General features: G+C 40.5%; 1 protein-coding gene across 1 annotated transcript in view; it reads right to left on the bottom strand.

Annotated features, from left to right (window-relative positions):
• Positions 1-15,023, bottom strand: part of LOC134646719 (NXPE family member 3-like) — a 76,736-nt gene continuing 61,713 nt past the window's right edge. The window contains exons 4-6 of the mRNA XM_065469467.1: positions 1,935-2,005; positions 641-838; positions 1-557 (exon numbers count right to left, since the gene is read on the bottom strand). Of these exons, the coding sequence (XP_065325539.1) occupies positions 1-557; positions 641-838; positions 1,935-2,005 (826 nt within the window). The remainder of the gene's footprint in view (positions 558-640; positions 839-1,934; positions 2,006-15,023) is intronic.

The raw sequence follows: 15,023 nt of genomic DNA, 5'->3' as shown, positions 1-15,023 counted from the left end.
CTAGTCACCCTTCTGAGGACATATATAGGACAAGAGAACATTAATCATATTCTTGATAATGGGAGGTTGTGGGTGAAGCTCGTGTGGGAGGTGGTGGGCTAGGACCATCTCCCAGGCATCCACCAGATGAACATTAATCCCTTTGAAAACAGCTCTGAGGACTTTGTCCTCCTGCAGTGAGTACCAGTCACTGTTAGTAGATGCGTGAAGGAAGGTCGTCAGAGCTTTGGGGTTTCCGGTCCGAATGACAATAAGTGTTTCTGGAGCCCTGGACAGCAGCTGCACCACTGCCCTGCGGATGCTCTGAAGCCGTCGGATGTAGAACTCAATGGGAAAAGTGCCGAAGTGTGCCCAGATGCCAATAACTACTACGGTGTTGCTGCCTCCAACTATGTTGTCCAGCTCATTGGCAATATAATGCAGTTCGATGGTTGGGACAATGTTGGATCGGAGAGGAGGACCGTGGCAGCGGTATGTCACCATGATGTCATTATCGTAATCCAGAGCCACAAAAGGCCCAGATTGTTTTGCACTATGTAGGTTAATCTCCTTTAGACCTGAAAGTTTTAGAGAATATATAGGGTAAGCTGCACTGTTAAGAAAATCAAACTGGTGTCAGAAAGGTTTGTGGAGCAGCTACCTGGTACTGCTGTGATAAGGTGTTCAAACCACTGCCTGATAGTGGAGTCTCCATACATATAAACCACCTTTCCTTTTAGGCACTGAGTGATGGCTGAGGAAGTGTTGAACTGATGAACTGTAGTGCCACCTAGTGCTCTCCATACACCCTGGTAATAATAGCCAGAGGGTCTAGACTCCACACTGGTGTTATTTGCATCTGTTAGAGGTGAGAAGAAGTAAAACAAACAAAGTGTAAGATTATGTTGTTTATGAAAAGACCAAAATAAAGTATTTCCTTAACCTTTCTGTGTCAATAAGAACCCAGAAATAATTATACTCTTATAGCTGTTTTTTAAAATTATATTTCTAATTCTGATTTCATAAGACCGCTAATTGAGGCAGTTTTCTACATCAGTTAAATTGAAGTATAGTCATTTTTTGGGGGAAATATTTCAATTTTACTGGTGTCCCGAATTCTTTGATGTTGGGCTGAGAATTATTTATTTAGCTTGCATACAAGGGAGATGTACACAATACCACCTTCTGCGTAGATCTCATAGAGGAAGCACTTTGATGCACAGTTGTATATGTCAGGGTTCATGCCCCTTCGTGCATAAACAGATAACATAACATGCATCAGTTACAGTTAGTGACAGCTAGACACGATTCCTTTTTTGGTGATCTTCTACAATTACTCAGAAATCTATCTTAACTGCCTTTCACCCCCACCTGCTTTCTGTTGTTCTCGTTATGAGTCTTATAATAATAAATGACACATCTTGAGTCCATCCTGTTCTGACTGTCGCTGTGCAAGCACGTATGCAATTACAAGCACGTATGCAATTACAAGCAAAGCACTTCTGGTAATACCCTATGATCTAGCACATTTTATTAGCAGTTGGGTTAATATGGCCTTTGCTGAAAAACTGCTTCATGATATATTTTCCACCCTGGTCATTTCTCGGAACTTTCCTATCACAACTCAACCTGTTATAATAATCTCTTTATTTTATGGGATAATAGCTGTTATAAGTTAATTTTATCCACATATTACATAATTTAAATACAGACATAGTATAAATACCTAATGCATAAACATTCACCTAAGCACTCTATGTAATCCATGCTACCACCATTACTATTAAACTGGTCTTAACATGCCTTAACATCCACAAACTCTTTATGAACAAGGTAGGAAATATTCTAGATATACTTATAGTTTAGCCTGCCAATTATTCACAATCTGCAAATGCCCTTTTAGTTTCTATTTTTTTTTTTTCATATAGATGCTTGTAGTAAATATTGAATTTTACCTTTCTGTTTGGGCAAAACAATGACACTGGCAGGTCCTGAAGCTGGAATGGAGACTTTCATGTTCACACCACTGGGGCAAAACACACACAATAAAATCTCTCAACAAAAATAGGAGAGAATTTTAAAGAGCTTTCAACTAAGTATATTCAATACAATAGGAAGCAACAGTTTGGCTTAAATACTACCAAACATTAAACAGAATAACCAATGAACATTCAGCAAAGGGACATTTTCTAACAGGAGAGCCAGATACTTACCTCTTTAGTTTGTGGAGAGCAAAATGAACAAAAAAGAAAAAGAGAATAAACCAGGGACGTATTTACCATTAGGAATGTAGGAATGAAACATTTCATTGTGTATGTGAAAAGACTTTGTAAAGTTCAATTCAATTCAATTTTATTTATACAGTGCCCAACAATGTATATTGTTTGTGTATTTATACACAGGCACTCATATATATTCAAATAATTTAAAAAAAAATGTTCATTTACCTGTTACTACCACACATCAAATCCGGTCGTTGGTACTTCCTGGCTTGTGTAGCCACTAAGTAACAAAAGCTCAACACTGCCCCGAGCATCCTGGAGCACTTCTGTTGTGTTTTGTACGTGTTTTGGAGTTTGTACGTGAGTCGGGGTTTGTACGTGCTTTGGAGTTTGTCCATGCTATGGAGTTTTTACGTGTTTTGGATTTTTTACGTGTTTTGGATTTTTTTTACGTGTTTTGGAGTTTGTACGTGCTTTGGAGTTTGTACGTGTTTTGGAGTTCGTATGTGTTTTGGAGTTTGTACGTGCTTTGTTTTTAGGGGCGACCGTAAATATACTTTTATTTATTCACTCCACATAAAATGTAATAAATAAATCATATAGTATATAATATTGAATCGGTGTGTAACTTTGCCAAAACAATGTCGGACTCTGTAGTTTTCTCTGGTCCCCTCCCCAATCAGACCAGGAGTGACATGTTTAGCCGCATGTTCTCCTTAAATTGCTGGCTGTCTGAGTGGTGTCCCAGAAACGATGTGGGCTTCATAGATAATTGGCAAACCTTCTGGAGGAAACCTGGTCTTGTTAGGAGAGACGGCATCCATCCCACTTTGGATGGAGCAGCTCTCATTTCTAGAAATATGGACAAATTTATTAAACCCCCCAAAATATGACTATCCAGAGTTGGGACCAGGAAGCAGAGTTGCAGTCTTACACGCCTCTCTGCAGCTTCTCTCCTCCTGCTACCCCCCCAAAAACCCATCTCCATTGAGACTGTGTCAGCTCCCAAAAAGACAAAAAACAAACCAAAAACCAGCAATAAAAAACTTAAACATAAAAAATCAAAAAGAAAGAACAATACAGAATCCACATCTGAACCAAAGAGTAAAACAGTGAAATGTGGATTATTAAATATTAGGTCTCTCTCCTCCAAGTCTCTGTTAGTACATGACTTAATAATTGACCAACAAATCGATTTACTCTGCCTTACAGAAACCTGGTTGCAGCAGGATGATTATGTTAGTTTAAATGAATCAACACCCCCGAGTCATTCTAACTACCAGAAACCTCGAAGCACAGGCCGAGGGGGCGGTGTGGCAGCAATTTTTCACACCAGTCTATTAATTAACGAAAGACCAAGACAGACTTTTAATTCATTTGAAAGCCTGATGCTTAGCCTTGTCCAACCCAGCTGTAAAACTCAGAAACCAGTCTTACTTGTTATCATCTATCGTCCACCTGGGCCTTACACAGAGTTTCTCTCTGATTTCTCAGACTTTTTATCTGATTTAGTGCTCAGCTCTGATAAAATAATTATTGTGGGTGATTTTAACATCCATGTAGATGCTAAAAATGACAGCCTCAACATTGCATTTAATCTGTTATTAGACTCAATTGGCTTCTCTCAAAATGTAAAAGAACCCACCCACCACTTTAATCACACTCTAGATCTTGTTTTAACATATGGCATAGAAACTGAACATTTAACAGTGTTTCCTGAAAACCCTCTGCTGTCTGATCATTTCCTGATAACATTTACATTTACAATGATTGATTACACAGCAATGGAGAGTAGACTTTATCAAAGTAGATGTCTTTCTGAAAGTGCTGTAACTAAGTTTAAGAATATAATCCACCCACTGTTATCATCTTCAATGCCCTGTACCAACATAGAGCAGCCCATACGGTAAAAAAATACATTTTTCCTGGCCAAAATATATTTCAAATATATGGTAAATATATTTTGTATTTGTGATGCTCCAAAAAATATATTTCTTTCAAACCAAAATACATTTCAAAACATATTTTAGGGTGAAGAAAATACATTTCCAACCTTTATTTAAAATGTATTTAGTGCAATAATGATGATAATGATAATAATACTAAAAGTAACATGTTTTATGCACATCTGCAAAAAACAGTTGGATTCAAACAAAACAGAGTCAAAGGTCTATCACGAATTAGGTTGTTTATTCATTTGCTTACAGTATTTCACATTACACAATTCATTGTGTGTAAAGTTCATTGACTTTGAAATTATCTGTCAGTGATACAGTAAACAAGATACAACAACTGCTATGTACACTTTAGTTTTTGACAATATATACAATATAGTACTTAAAGGAACACACTCCACTTTTTTTGGAAATAGGCTCATTCTCCATCTCCCTCAGAGTTAAAAATGCAGCGTCTTCTTTCTAGATCCATACGTTAAGAGGACTCTGGAGCATGATCTTACGGGATGGGGCGTAGCCAGGATTTTTGGTCGAGGCGCCATATTAGCAGGCCAAACAAATGCTTGCTGTGTGGCCGGTTGTAATGTTAGATTGCACTACCGGCAAAGGAATAAGCTTGAAAACAGGCTCTCTTTTCATTGTTTCCTCACCTGGAAGCATCATGAGGGAGCTTATGTGTTGGATGTTACCAAAAGAAGGCATCTAGCCTGGATAGCAGCTGCGAGGCGAGCTGATATTCAGTTCTCTACCATCCCCAGATATCTGTTGGTGTGCTTCAGTATTTTCATTCAGGTAAGTTCTAAATAAGTTCATATTATTCTTTATAGCCTGTTAGTTTTATTTTCAATGCGCTCTGAGATCATAGCACAAACTTAGAACAAACATGCAGAACTACCTTCTATTTATAGAGTTGCTAATTATTTGGCATTATTGCAGAAACCAGCCTATGAAATGGATGAAACAAATCCTGACTGGGTTCCAACACTACACATGGGGCACTACGAAATCCCTGCTTCAAACTACATGCTACATACCACCATGCCAATCAGATTACTTCTTCCATGTGTGGGTAAAAAGGTGACCCTCCTGGATAAGATGGCAAAGGTTTGCTGCGTTTTGGTGAACATGTGCCCCAGTGTGGTAGTAAAACCAGGGAAAAATGCTCCCGTTAAATACTCTTAAGTCTTGTGCTGTTTATGTAGTGATAAGTTTTCAAAAGAGACAGTAAATTACAGAATGCTAGTAGTGGGTGATATTATTTAAATGCTGTCATGATTTTATGTGAACATTTTGTCATTTGTAAACTATACATAACATTGATTCTACATTGTAACTGATTTGATGTTCTACAAAGTGCTTTTAATTAAAAATAGGCAAACATTTGTTTGTTTCTTTATTTAACTTTTGAACAGTGGTACTTAGTAAGTACATATTCAGTAAATGCAAAGTATTTACATGGCCCCCTAAATTAAAACATTATGGGTTATTCAGAACAGAACTATGCTTGGAAAAATATTGTCCCATCAGTTGATCCAACTCCTCCACAGTAGCAGGTGGAACTTTTCTTTTTTGAGGACGGCTTCTTTTACCTGTCACAACGAATGGTCTGTTTGTTTTGATCAAGAACCTTTTTTTGGGCAGCTGAAGAGGAGAAGTCTATCTTGTGGCCAACCTGTGGCTGTATCTTTGTCATATTACCAGGCAAAACCCAGTATGCAGGTTCATCTGTAAAAGTCCTTGTGCCACAGATCCGCACTGTTGCTTCTACATTAAACAGAAGAGCAGCGACATGGCTGCAGGTCTCCACGACTCCGGCCATACAGGTGCAGTGGGCGGCTTCAACCTTCCCTGTGATGCTCACAATGACCTGTGGCTGCAATGCTGCAATTCAGTCTTTAAGAGTGCAGTACCTGAAACACACACAGACGAAGTTCATTTAAAGACAAGAACTTTAATAAGCCAAGGCCGACACAAATGTGTTTTATCTACTTTCAAATCCATTTATCATAAATGTAACAAATAAAGTGTTTTTATGTATCCATCTATAGAACGCTGCATGTAATATTCTAAATCTGCCTGTTTCTTTTTAGAAACCTATCAGCAGAAAATGAACCTAAAGTATGTAATGCAAGGATGTAATCACTTTCAAGACGGAGAAAACATAATGTTCGACTTTAAGTGATAATTATGGACACCTAATATGATAAGGAGATTCTGCAGGTCATTAATCGATGTATAAAACTAACACAGAATGTATTTTTAGTGACACAGGACACAAACAAGGAAGCAAGATGTGTAATTAGGATTATATATAATAAATATGAATTAATTGGGGCAATTTCTTTAACCATAAAGAATAACTAAATCCTTCAGGACAATGTCACATCAATGCACTGAACTCACTATGTTATCCCTCTAACAGAGCCTCTACATGTTCTCACTGTAATTTCCCCTCATGAATGAATTTATGCTTGCACTGATCTGAATGTTCGGGGGGGAATCAAACACATTTTTGTTGGGTCTGTTCCCACAAACCCCGCTAGTTCTAGAGACTTATTCATCATGAAAGAAAACAAGGCAACAGCGTTCGATCGATTACTTGCGCAAGGGAGGCCTCATCTGTGTCCAGCACGAAAATGACCCCCTGATGGCCTCCTCTCGCTGGCTTTTATTGAGAGACAGTTCACACAAAACACAGCAAAGCAACGCCCCCCGCATTGTATGTATATGTGTGAACTTCTATATGTAAGTAGGAATGTGTGTGTGTGTGTGTGTGTGTGTGTGTGTGTGTGTGTGTGTGTGTGTGTTGCTGATCAAAGGGTCATAAACTCAGGAAGCTTAGATCAAAAGAAGTAGATCCTCCAGATAGGATGTATCTGCAATAAAACCTTACAGCCCCCTACCCAGAACCCCGAGAATCTGGGGGGAAGGACAGTGGAATCCCTTTCATCAAAGTTGGCAAGCATAAAAATGACAAACATTTAACAATCCACTCTAACAATTTTACTCGCAGTACTCAAGCTGACTTACCTTTGCTTGAATGACGGCGTACTCACAACATGGAGGCTTAAAAATAGCCAAATCTTGTACCCAGTCCTTGGTGAATAAGATGTGCGCCTCCAGAGATTTATAATTGCGAAATTGGTGCGCCGTGTATGCGCTGACTCCACAGACAAGGTACGAGAGTAGATCATGCTAAGTCAATAGCGGTTTGGTCTTCAGGGTTTCTACTCCACGGCTATATTTCATACGGGTCCACATTTCAACAATCAAGTAACGTCTCTTTGCATCTGGACACAATCTGTCTCTATACCGTCATTTTCTTTTCAGCTACGTTTCAGAATGGTTCGTAGCAATCTTGTTTTGATTTGTGGCCAGTCAAGATGGTGCTGCGCTCCCACAATGCATTGCGACGTTACGTCAACTCCAAAGCCCTTTGCGTGCTGGAGAGTATGCGCATGCGCATTGCCATGGTGGTTTAAAAAATAAAGATATAATGAAAAGTAATTAATAAAAATTAAATATTTAAACATTCCCACAAATGTGCAATAAACGTGCAAAAACTCTCTTTATTACTTGTTGCTGTTTCTTTCTTTCTTTCTTTCTTTTTTTTTTGAAAAATAACGACGTCTCTGAGGCGCGAATTCCAACAGTGAGAGGAACGGCCGGATACAGGAGACGGGAAGAAACAAGCCAATTATGTTCGCGTTAATAAAGTGTTTGGAAGATGTAAAATTCTCAATTCTGCCAACTGAACATATACGAGATTTTAATGAGGATGAATAATTAGCCGGCATGGAGGAAACGGACCTTTATTTGGTGGAGTGGCGACAAGAAGCCAAAAGGCGGGTGGCCGGTCTATGAAGCCTCCATCATCAAGCTAGCAGGTGCCTTTTCTCATATAATTATGTGTGCCTATGCCAAGAGGCACACATATTACTATTCGTCGGATTTATTATTATGTGTGCCTATGCCAAGAGGCACACATATTACTATTCGTCGGATTTATTATTATTATTATGTGTGCCTATGCCAAGAGGCACACATATTACTATTCGTCGGATTTATTATTATTATTATTATTATTATTATTCTTCAGTTTCCGCCTGAAATTTTGCAGCGAATCTCGCCTCGCAGTTTTGAGACAAGCTTCATATATGTTACCTCATTTTGTGCGGCTGGATCAGGAATGGTGTGCTATGACTTTTGGTGTTTATGACTATTATAGTTTTTTAAATATTAATATTTTAGTGAAAATTTTCCCGCGCTTCTCTGCCAAACAGTTTTGACAATAGGGTTACATATGTTAGATCATTTTGTGCGGCTGGAGCTGGACTAGTATGGTATACACTTTTGGTGTTTATGACTTTTATAGTTTTTTAAATATTAATATTTTAGTGCAAATTTAGAAAGATTCTTCTTTTGGCGCCATAGAAACAGACTTCATTTGTGGTGTGTTGGCTCCATCTTTTGGTCCCACTGATACAAATTTCAAACTTCATTTGTGGTGTGTTGGCTCTCTCTAGTGGTATGCCGGGAGTAGTACGGCCTGTCTACCCTTATTTGGATTACCGTAATGATGACAATATCAACGGTGCGCACAGCGTCGCTGCTTTCAGGAGCCATTGGAATTTTTAAGGTTGCGCAAATCATTCAAAAGTTACGGTAATGCTTGGTGGAAAACTCAATATCCCACAATTCATAGCACGCCTCTGCCGAGTCAAACAATGGCGGCCATCACTTAGTTTTTATTTTCCTCTTAATACTGTTTCTAGGTCACAAAATAAACTTTTAAGATATTTTCAGGCGAGAATATAGGTGTGTAAACTTCAAATATCTGCTCGTTTTGTCAAAACATCCCATATTAGCGACAATGTTCTGACGATGTCGTTTCTGCTTGAGGCTAGCTGGCTAGTGTGGCTAGCGCGGCTTTGCTAACAAGCTACAGCCGGCCTGGATGACAGTGAGAGCGGCTTACTCTGGTTTCACACCCGGTCCTTCGTAAAGTCTCGTGGTCACAGCTGGACTTATTTTAAATAAATAAATGATTTATTTATTTATTCATTTTAGTAACGGTATAAACAGTGAAAGGTGGTGGATTGGCCAGATGTAAACTTCAAATATGTGCTCGTGTTACCAAGACATCCCATATTAGCTCTGATGGTTTTGGTGCCTGCAAAGAGCTAGACAGCTAGCTAGCTAACTGGCTGTCTTTTTGACTCAGGGTCATAGCTGGACTTATTTTTCGTTTTTATGAGCCGATGAGGGTTTTTTTTTAGTAACGGTACAAACAGTGAAAGGCGGTGGATTGTCCAGATGCTGGTCGATGTGGAAAAAATAACTGAGTTGTTTGGTGGTCGCTGACGCGGAGCTACAACCGAGGGCAGCTATCCACCGGTGTGTGTCAGACAGAGCATGCAGGGAACGAGGCGGCGAGGCGACCGCCGATCAACCGGTGGTAGATTGTGGATCAGGGAAACCGAAGGCAGGAGAAGCAGACGGCTGCCGGTCAGAGCGTGAGGTGAACTGAATTTCAGGTAAGAAGTTATGAACTGCACTCTATTTGGGTCAGATATAAACCGAGTTTAGGTGTAGTTTGGTGGAAACCAGGAGATGACCTTACCGAATCATCAGAGCTGAACTGGTGATGGAGAAACAGGTTTACCTTTTTTTTAGGTGACATGAATGAGTTGAAGGGAAGTTATGAACTGTTTCTGAGAGAAATAAACACCAAGCTCCTTTTTTATTTAGCTGACAGCTGGTAACTGTGCAGGGGCGGATCTAGCAAAGCTTTTGCCAGGGGGCCAGGTAGGGCATCTTACAACCAAAGTTTGTATAATAATACACAAGATTGGCTGTAGACCATTGTTAATCATTCAGAACACTGTGTAAAAATAACAAAAAACAAAAAGTGAATGCAAAAGTGCATAAATATTTATTTTACGTGATTGATGTGTGTGGCGGGGCGTGGTCTGCAGTGCCGCTGCAGGGGAGGTGGACCCACCTGAGCGGCATCTGCAATCACGCCTCTCTGGCGTAGTCTGTGCTCTCTCGGCTGTTTTTTGGGTGTGTGTCAGGCTGTGAGTTGAAAAGCTACAGCCGGCTGTGTGGGTACACCAACCATGTGTGAAAAGTGGTCCATAACGTAATGCTTCAAAGCGTGTTCATGCAAACATTGTCGGGTCTGCCGTGGTACAATGGGACTTCTGCTCATGAAACTATGTGCACAGCGTCTGCAAATCGGGGCTGTACAAAGTCACTTCATCTTTACCCAAAATTGTAAGCTGTCATCTGTGAGGTGCGAGCGGTGTTTGTTTTTACCATAGTTCATGGTGGAGAATGGCTGCTCTGCTGAGTTTTGCTCTCTGTAGCTGTATGAATGGCAAACTACACTGTTTACCAGCGGCATAGGCACACTTAAAATTTCTTCTGAAATTTTCGCTTTCTAGTTATTATTATTATTATTCTTCAGTTTCCGCCTGAAATTTTGCAGCGAATCTCGCCTCGCAGTTTTGAGACAAGATTCATATATGTTACCTCATTTTGTGCGGCTGGATCAGGAATGGTGTGCTATGACTTTTTGTGTTTATGACTATTATAGTTTTTTAAATATTAATATTTTAGTGAAAATTTTCCCGCGCTTCTCTGCCAAACAGTTTTGACAATAGGGTTACATATGTTAGATCATTTTGTGCGGCTGGAGCTGGACTAGTATGGTATACACTTTTGGTGTTTATGACTTTTATAGTTTTTTAAATATTAATATTTTAGTGCAAATTTAGAAAGATTCTTCTTTTGGCGCCATAGAAACAGACTTCATTTGTGGTGTGTTGGCTCCATCTTTTGGTCCCACTGATACAAATTTCAAACTTCATTTGTGGTGTGTTGGCTCTCTCTAGTGGTATGCCGGGAGTAGTACGGCCTGTCTACCCTTATTTGGATTACCGTAATGATGACAATATCAACGGTGCGCACAGCGTCGCTGCTTTCAGGAGCCATTGGAATTTTTAAGGTTGCGCAAATCATTCAAAAGTTACGGTAATGCTTGGTGGAAAACTCAATATCCCACAATTCATAGCACGCCTCTGCCGAGTCAAACAATGGCGGCCATCACTTAGTTTTTATTTTCCTCTTAATACTGTTTCTAGGTCACAAAATAAACTTTTAAGATATTTTCAGGCGAGAATATAGGTGTGTAAACTTCAAATATCTGCTCGTTTTGTCAAAACATCCCATATTAGCGACAATGTTCTGACGATGTCGTTTCTGCTTGAGGCTAGCTGGCTAGTGTGGCTAGCGCGGCTTTGCTAACAAGCTACAGCCGGCCTGGATGACAGTGAGAGCGGCTTACTCTGGTTTCACACCCGGTCCTTCGTAAAGTCTCGTGGTCACAGCTGGACTTATTTTTCGTTTAAATGGACCGATGATTTATTTATTTATTCATTTTAGTAACGGTATAAACAGTGAAAGGTGGTGGATTGGCCAGATGTAAACTTCAAATATCTGCTCGTGTTACCAAGACATCCCATATTAGCTCTGATGGTTTCGGTGCCTGCAAAGAGCTAGACAGCTAGCTAGCTAACTGGCTGTCTTTTTGACTCAGGGTCATAGCTGGACTTATTTTTCGTTTTTATGAGCTGATGAGGGTTTTTTTTTAGTAACGGTACAAACAGTGAAAGGCGGTGGATTGTCCAGATGCTGGTCGATGTGGAAAAAATAACTGAGTTGTTTGGTGGTCGCTGACACGGAGCTACAACCGAGGGCAGCTATCCACCGGTGTGTGTCAGACAGAGCATGCAGGGAACGAGACATACGAGGCGGCGAGGCGACCGCCGATCGACCGGTGGTAGATCGTGGATCAGGGAAACCGAAGGCAGGAGAAGCAGGCGGCTGCCGGTCAGAGCGTGAGGTGAACTGAATTTCAGGTAAGAAGTTATGAACTGCACTCTATTTGGGTCAGATATAAACCGAGTTTAGGTGTAGTTTATTTTCGTTGTGCTGACTTTTTCCAATCAGTTATAATAACTCGTACTGCGTGCTAGCTAGCACGACGGAGTTTCTATACAGCTGTGTGCGCGCTAAGTTACTGATGTTGAACTTTATGACAGCCTCCCCTGTCATTCTCTCGCCTGTTCAAACTTCAGTCATGAAACTGATCAATGATCGGCTTTTCTCTCTTGTTTGTTTATCGCGCTAAACAACAGCAGCACGTTTAAGCTTGATCAGCTGTTGTTAGAATTCATTTGATTTTAATTTCTAGTATCAGGTGATGTTTGCTGGAGCCACAGCTGTAGAAGCGGCTGGTGGAAACCAGGAGATGACCTTACCGAATCATCAGAGCTGAACTGGTGATGGAGAAACAGGTTTACCTTTTTTTTAGGTGACATGAATGAGTTGAAGGGAAGTTATGAACTATTTCTGAGAGAAATAAACACCAAGCTCCTTTTTTATTTAGCTGACAGCTGGTAACTGTGCAGGGGCGGATCTAGCAAAGCTTTTGCCAGGGGGCCAGGTAGGGCATCTTACAACCAAAGTTTGTATAATAATACACAAGATTGGCTGTAGACCATTGTTAATCATTCAGAACACTGTGTAAAAATAACAAAAAACAAAAAGTGAATGCAAAAGTGCATAAATATTTATTTTACGTGATTGATGTGTGTGGCGGGGCGTGGTCTGCAGTGCCGCTGCAGGGGAGGTGGACCCACCTGAGCGGCATCTGCAATCACGCCTCTCTGGCGTAGTCTGTGCTCTCTCGGCTGTTTTTTGGGTGTGTGTCAGGCTGTGAGTTGAAAAGCTACAGCCGGCTGTGTGGGTACACCAACTATGTGTGAAAAGTGGTCCATAACGTAATGCTTCAAAGCGTGTTCATGCAAACATTGTCGGGTCTGCCGTGGTACAATGGGACTTCTGCTCATGAAACTATGTGCACAGCGTCTGCAAATCGGGGCTATACAAAGTCACTTCATCTTTACCCAAAATTGTAAGCTGTCATCTGTGAGGCGCGAGCGGTGTTTGTTTTTACCATAGTTCATGGTGGAGAATGGCTGCTCTGCTGAGTTTTGCTCTCTGTAGCTGTATGAATGGCAAACTACACTGTTTACCAGCAGCATAGGCACACTTAAAATTTCTTCTGAAATTTTCGCTTTCTAGTTATTATTATGTGTGCCTATGCCAAGAGGCACACATATTACTATTCGTCGGATTTATTATTATTATTATTATTATTATTATTCTTCAGTTTCCGCCTGAAATTTTGCAGCGAATCTCGCCTCGCAGTTTTGAGACAAGCTTCATATATGTTACCTCATTTTGTGCGGCTGGATCAGGAATGGTGTGCTATGACTTTTGGTGTTTATGACTATTATAGTTTTTTAAATATTAATATTTTAGTGAAAATTTTCCCGCGCTTCTCTGCCAAACAGTTTTGACAATAGGGTTACATATGTTAGATCATTTTGTGCGGCTGGAGCTGGACTAGTATGGTATACACTTTTGGTGTTTATGACTTTTATAGTTTTTTAAATATTAATATTTTAGTGCAAATTTAGAAAGATTCTTCTTTTGGCGCCATAGAAACAGACTTCATTTGTGGTGTGTTGGCTCCATCTTTTGGTCCCACTGATACAAATTTCAAACTTCATTTGTGGTGTGTTGGCTCTCTCTAGTGGTATGCCGGGAGTAGTACGGCCTGTCTACCCTTATTTGGATTACCGTAATGATGACAATATCAACGGTGCGCACAGCGTCGCTGCTTTCAGGAGCCATTGGAATTTTTAAGGTTGCGCAAATCATTCAAAAGTTACGGTAATGCTTGGTGGAAAACTCAATATCCCACAATTCATAGCACGCCTCTGCCGAGTCAAACAATGGCGGCCATCACTTAGTTTTTATTTTCCTCTTAATACTGTTTCTAGGTCACAAAATAAACTTTTAAGATATTTTCAGGCGAGAATATAGGTGTGTAAACTTCAAATATCTGCTCATTTTGTCAAAACATCCCATATTAGCGACAATGTTCTGACGATGTCGTTTCTGCTTGAGGCTAGCTGGCTAGTGTGGCTAGCGCGGCTTTGCTAACAAGCTACAGCCGGCCTGGATGACAGTGAGAGCGGCTTACTCTGGTTTCACACCCGGTCCTTCGTAAAGTCTCGTGGTCACAGCTGGACTTATTTTAAATAAATAAATGATTTATTTATTTATTCATTTTAGTAACGGTATAAACAGTGAAAGGTGGTGGATTGGCCAGATGTAAACTTCAAATATGTGCTCGTGTTACCAAGACATCCCATATTAGCTCTGATGGTTTCGGTGCCTGCAAAGAGCTAGACAGCTAGCTAGCTAACTGGCTGTCTTTTTGACTCAGGGTCATAGCTGGACTTATTTTTCGTTTTTATGAGCCGATGAGGGTTTTTTTTTTAGTAACGGTACAAACAGTGAAAGGCGGTGGATTGTCCAGATGCTGGTCGATGTGGAAAAAATAACTGAGTTGTTTGGTGGTCGCTGACGCGGAGCTACAACCGAGGGCAGCTATCCACCGGTGTGTGTCAGACAGAGCATGCAGGGAACGAGGCGGCGAGGCGACCGCCGATCAACCGGTGGTAGATCGTGGATCAGGGAAACCGAAGGCAGGAGAAGCAGGCGGCTGCCGGTCAGAGCGTGAGGTGAACTGAATTTCAGGTAAGAAGTTATGAACTGCACTCTATTTGGGTCAGATATAAACCGAGTTTAGGTGTAGTTTATTTTCGTTGTGCTGACTTTTTACAATCAGTTATAATAACTTGTACTGCGTGCTAGCTAGCACGACGGAGTTTCTATACAGCTGTGTGCGCGCTAAGTTACTGATGTTGAACTTTATGACAGCCTC

This window comes from Pelmatolapia mariae, linkage group LG17 (assembly GCF_036321145.2).
Source record: "Pelmatolapia mariae isolate MD_Pm_ZW linkage group LG17, Pm_UMD_F_2, whole genome shotgun sequence".
Lineage (NCBI taxonomy): Eukaryota > Metazoa > Chordata > Actinopteri > Cichliformes > Cichlidae > Pelmatolapia > Pelmatolapia mariae.
The sequence above is the reverse complement of the archived record's forward strand: the minus strand, read 5'-3'. Positions and strand labels throughout refer to the sequence as shown.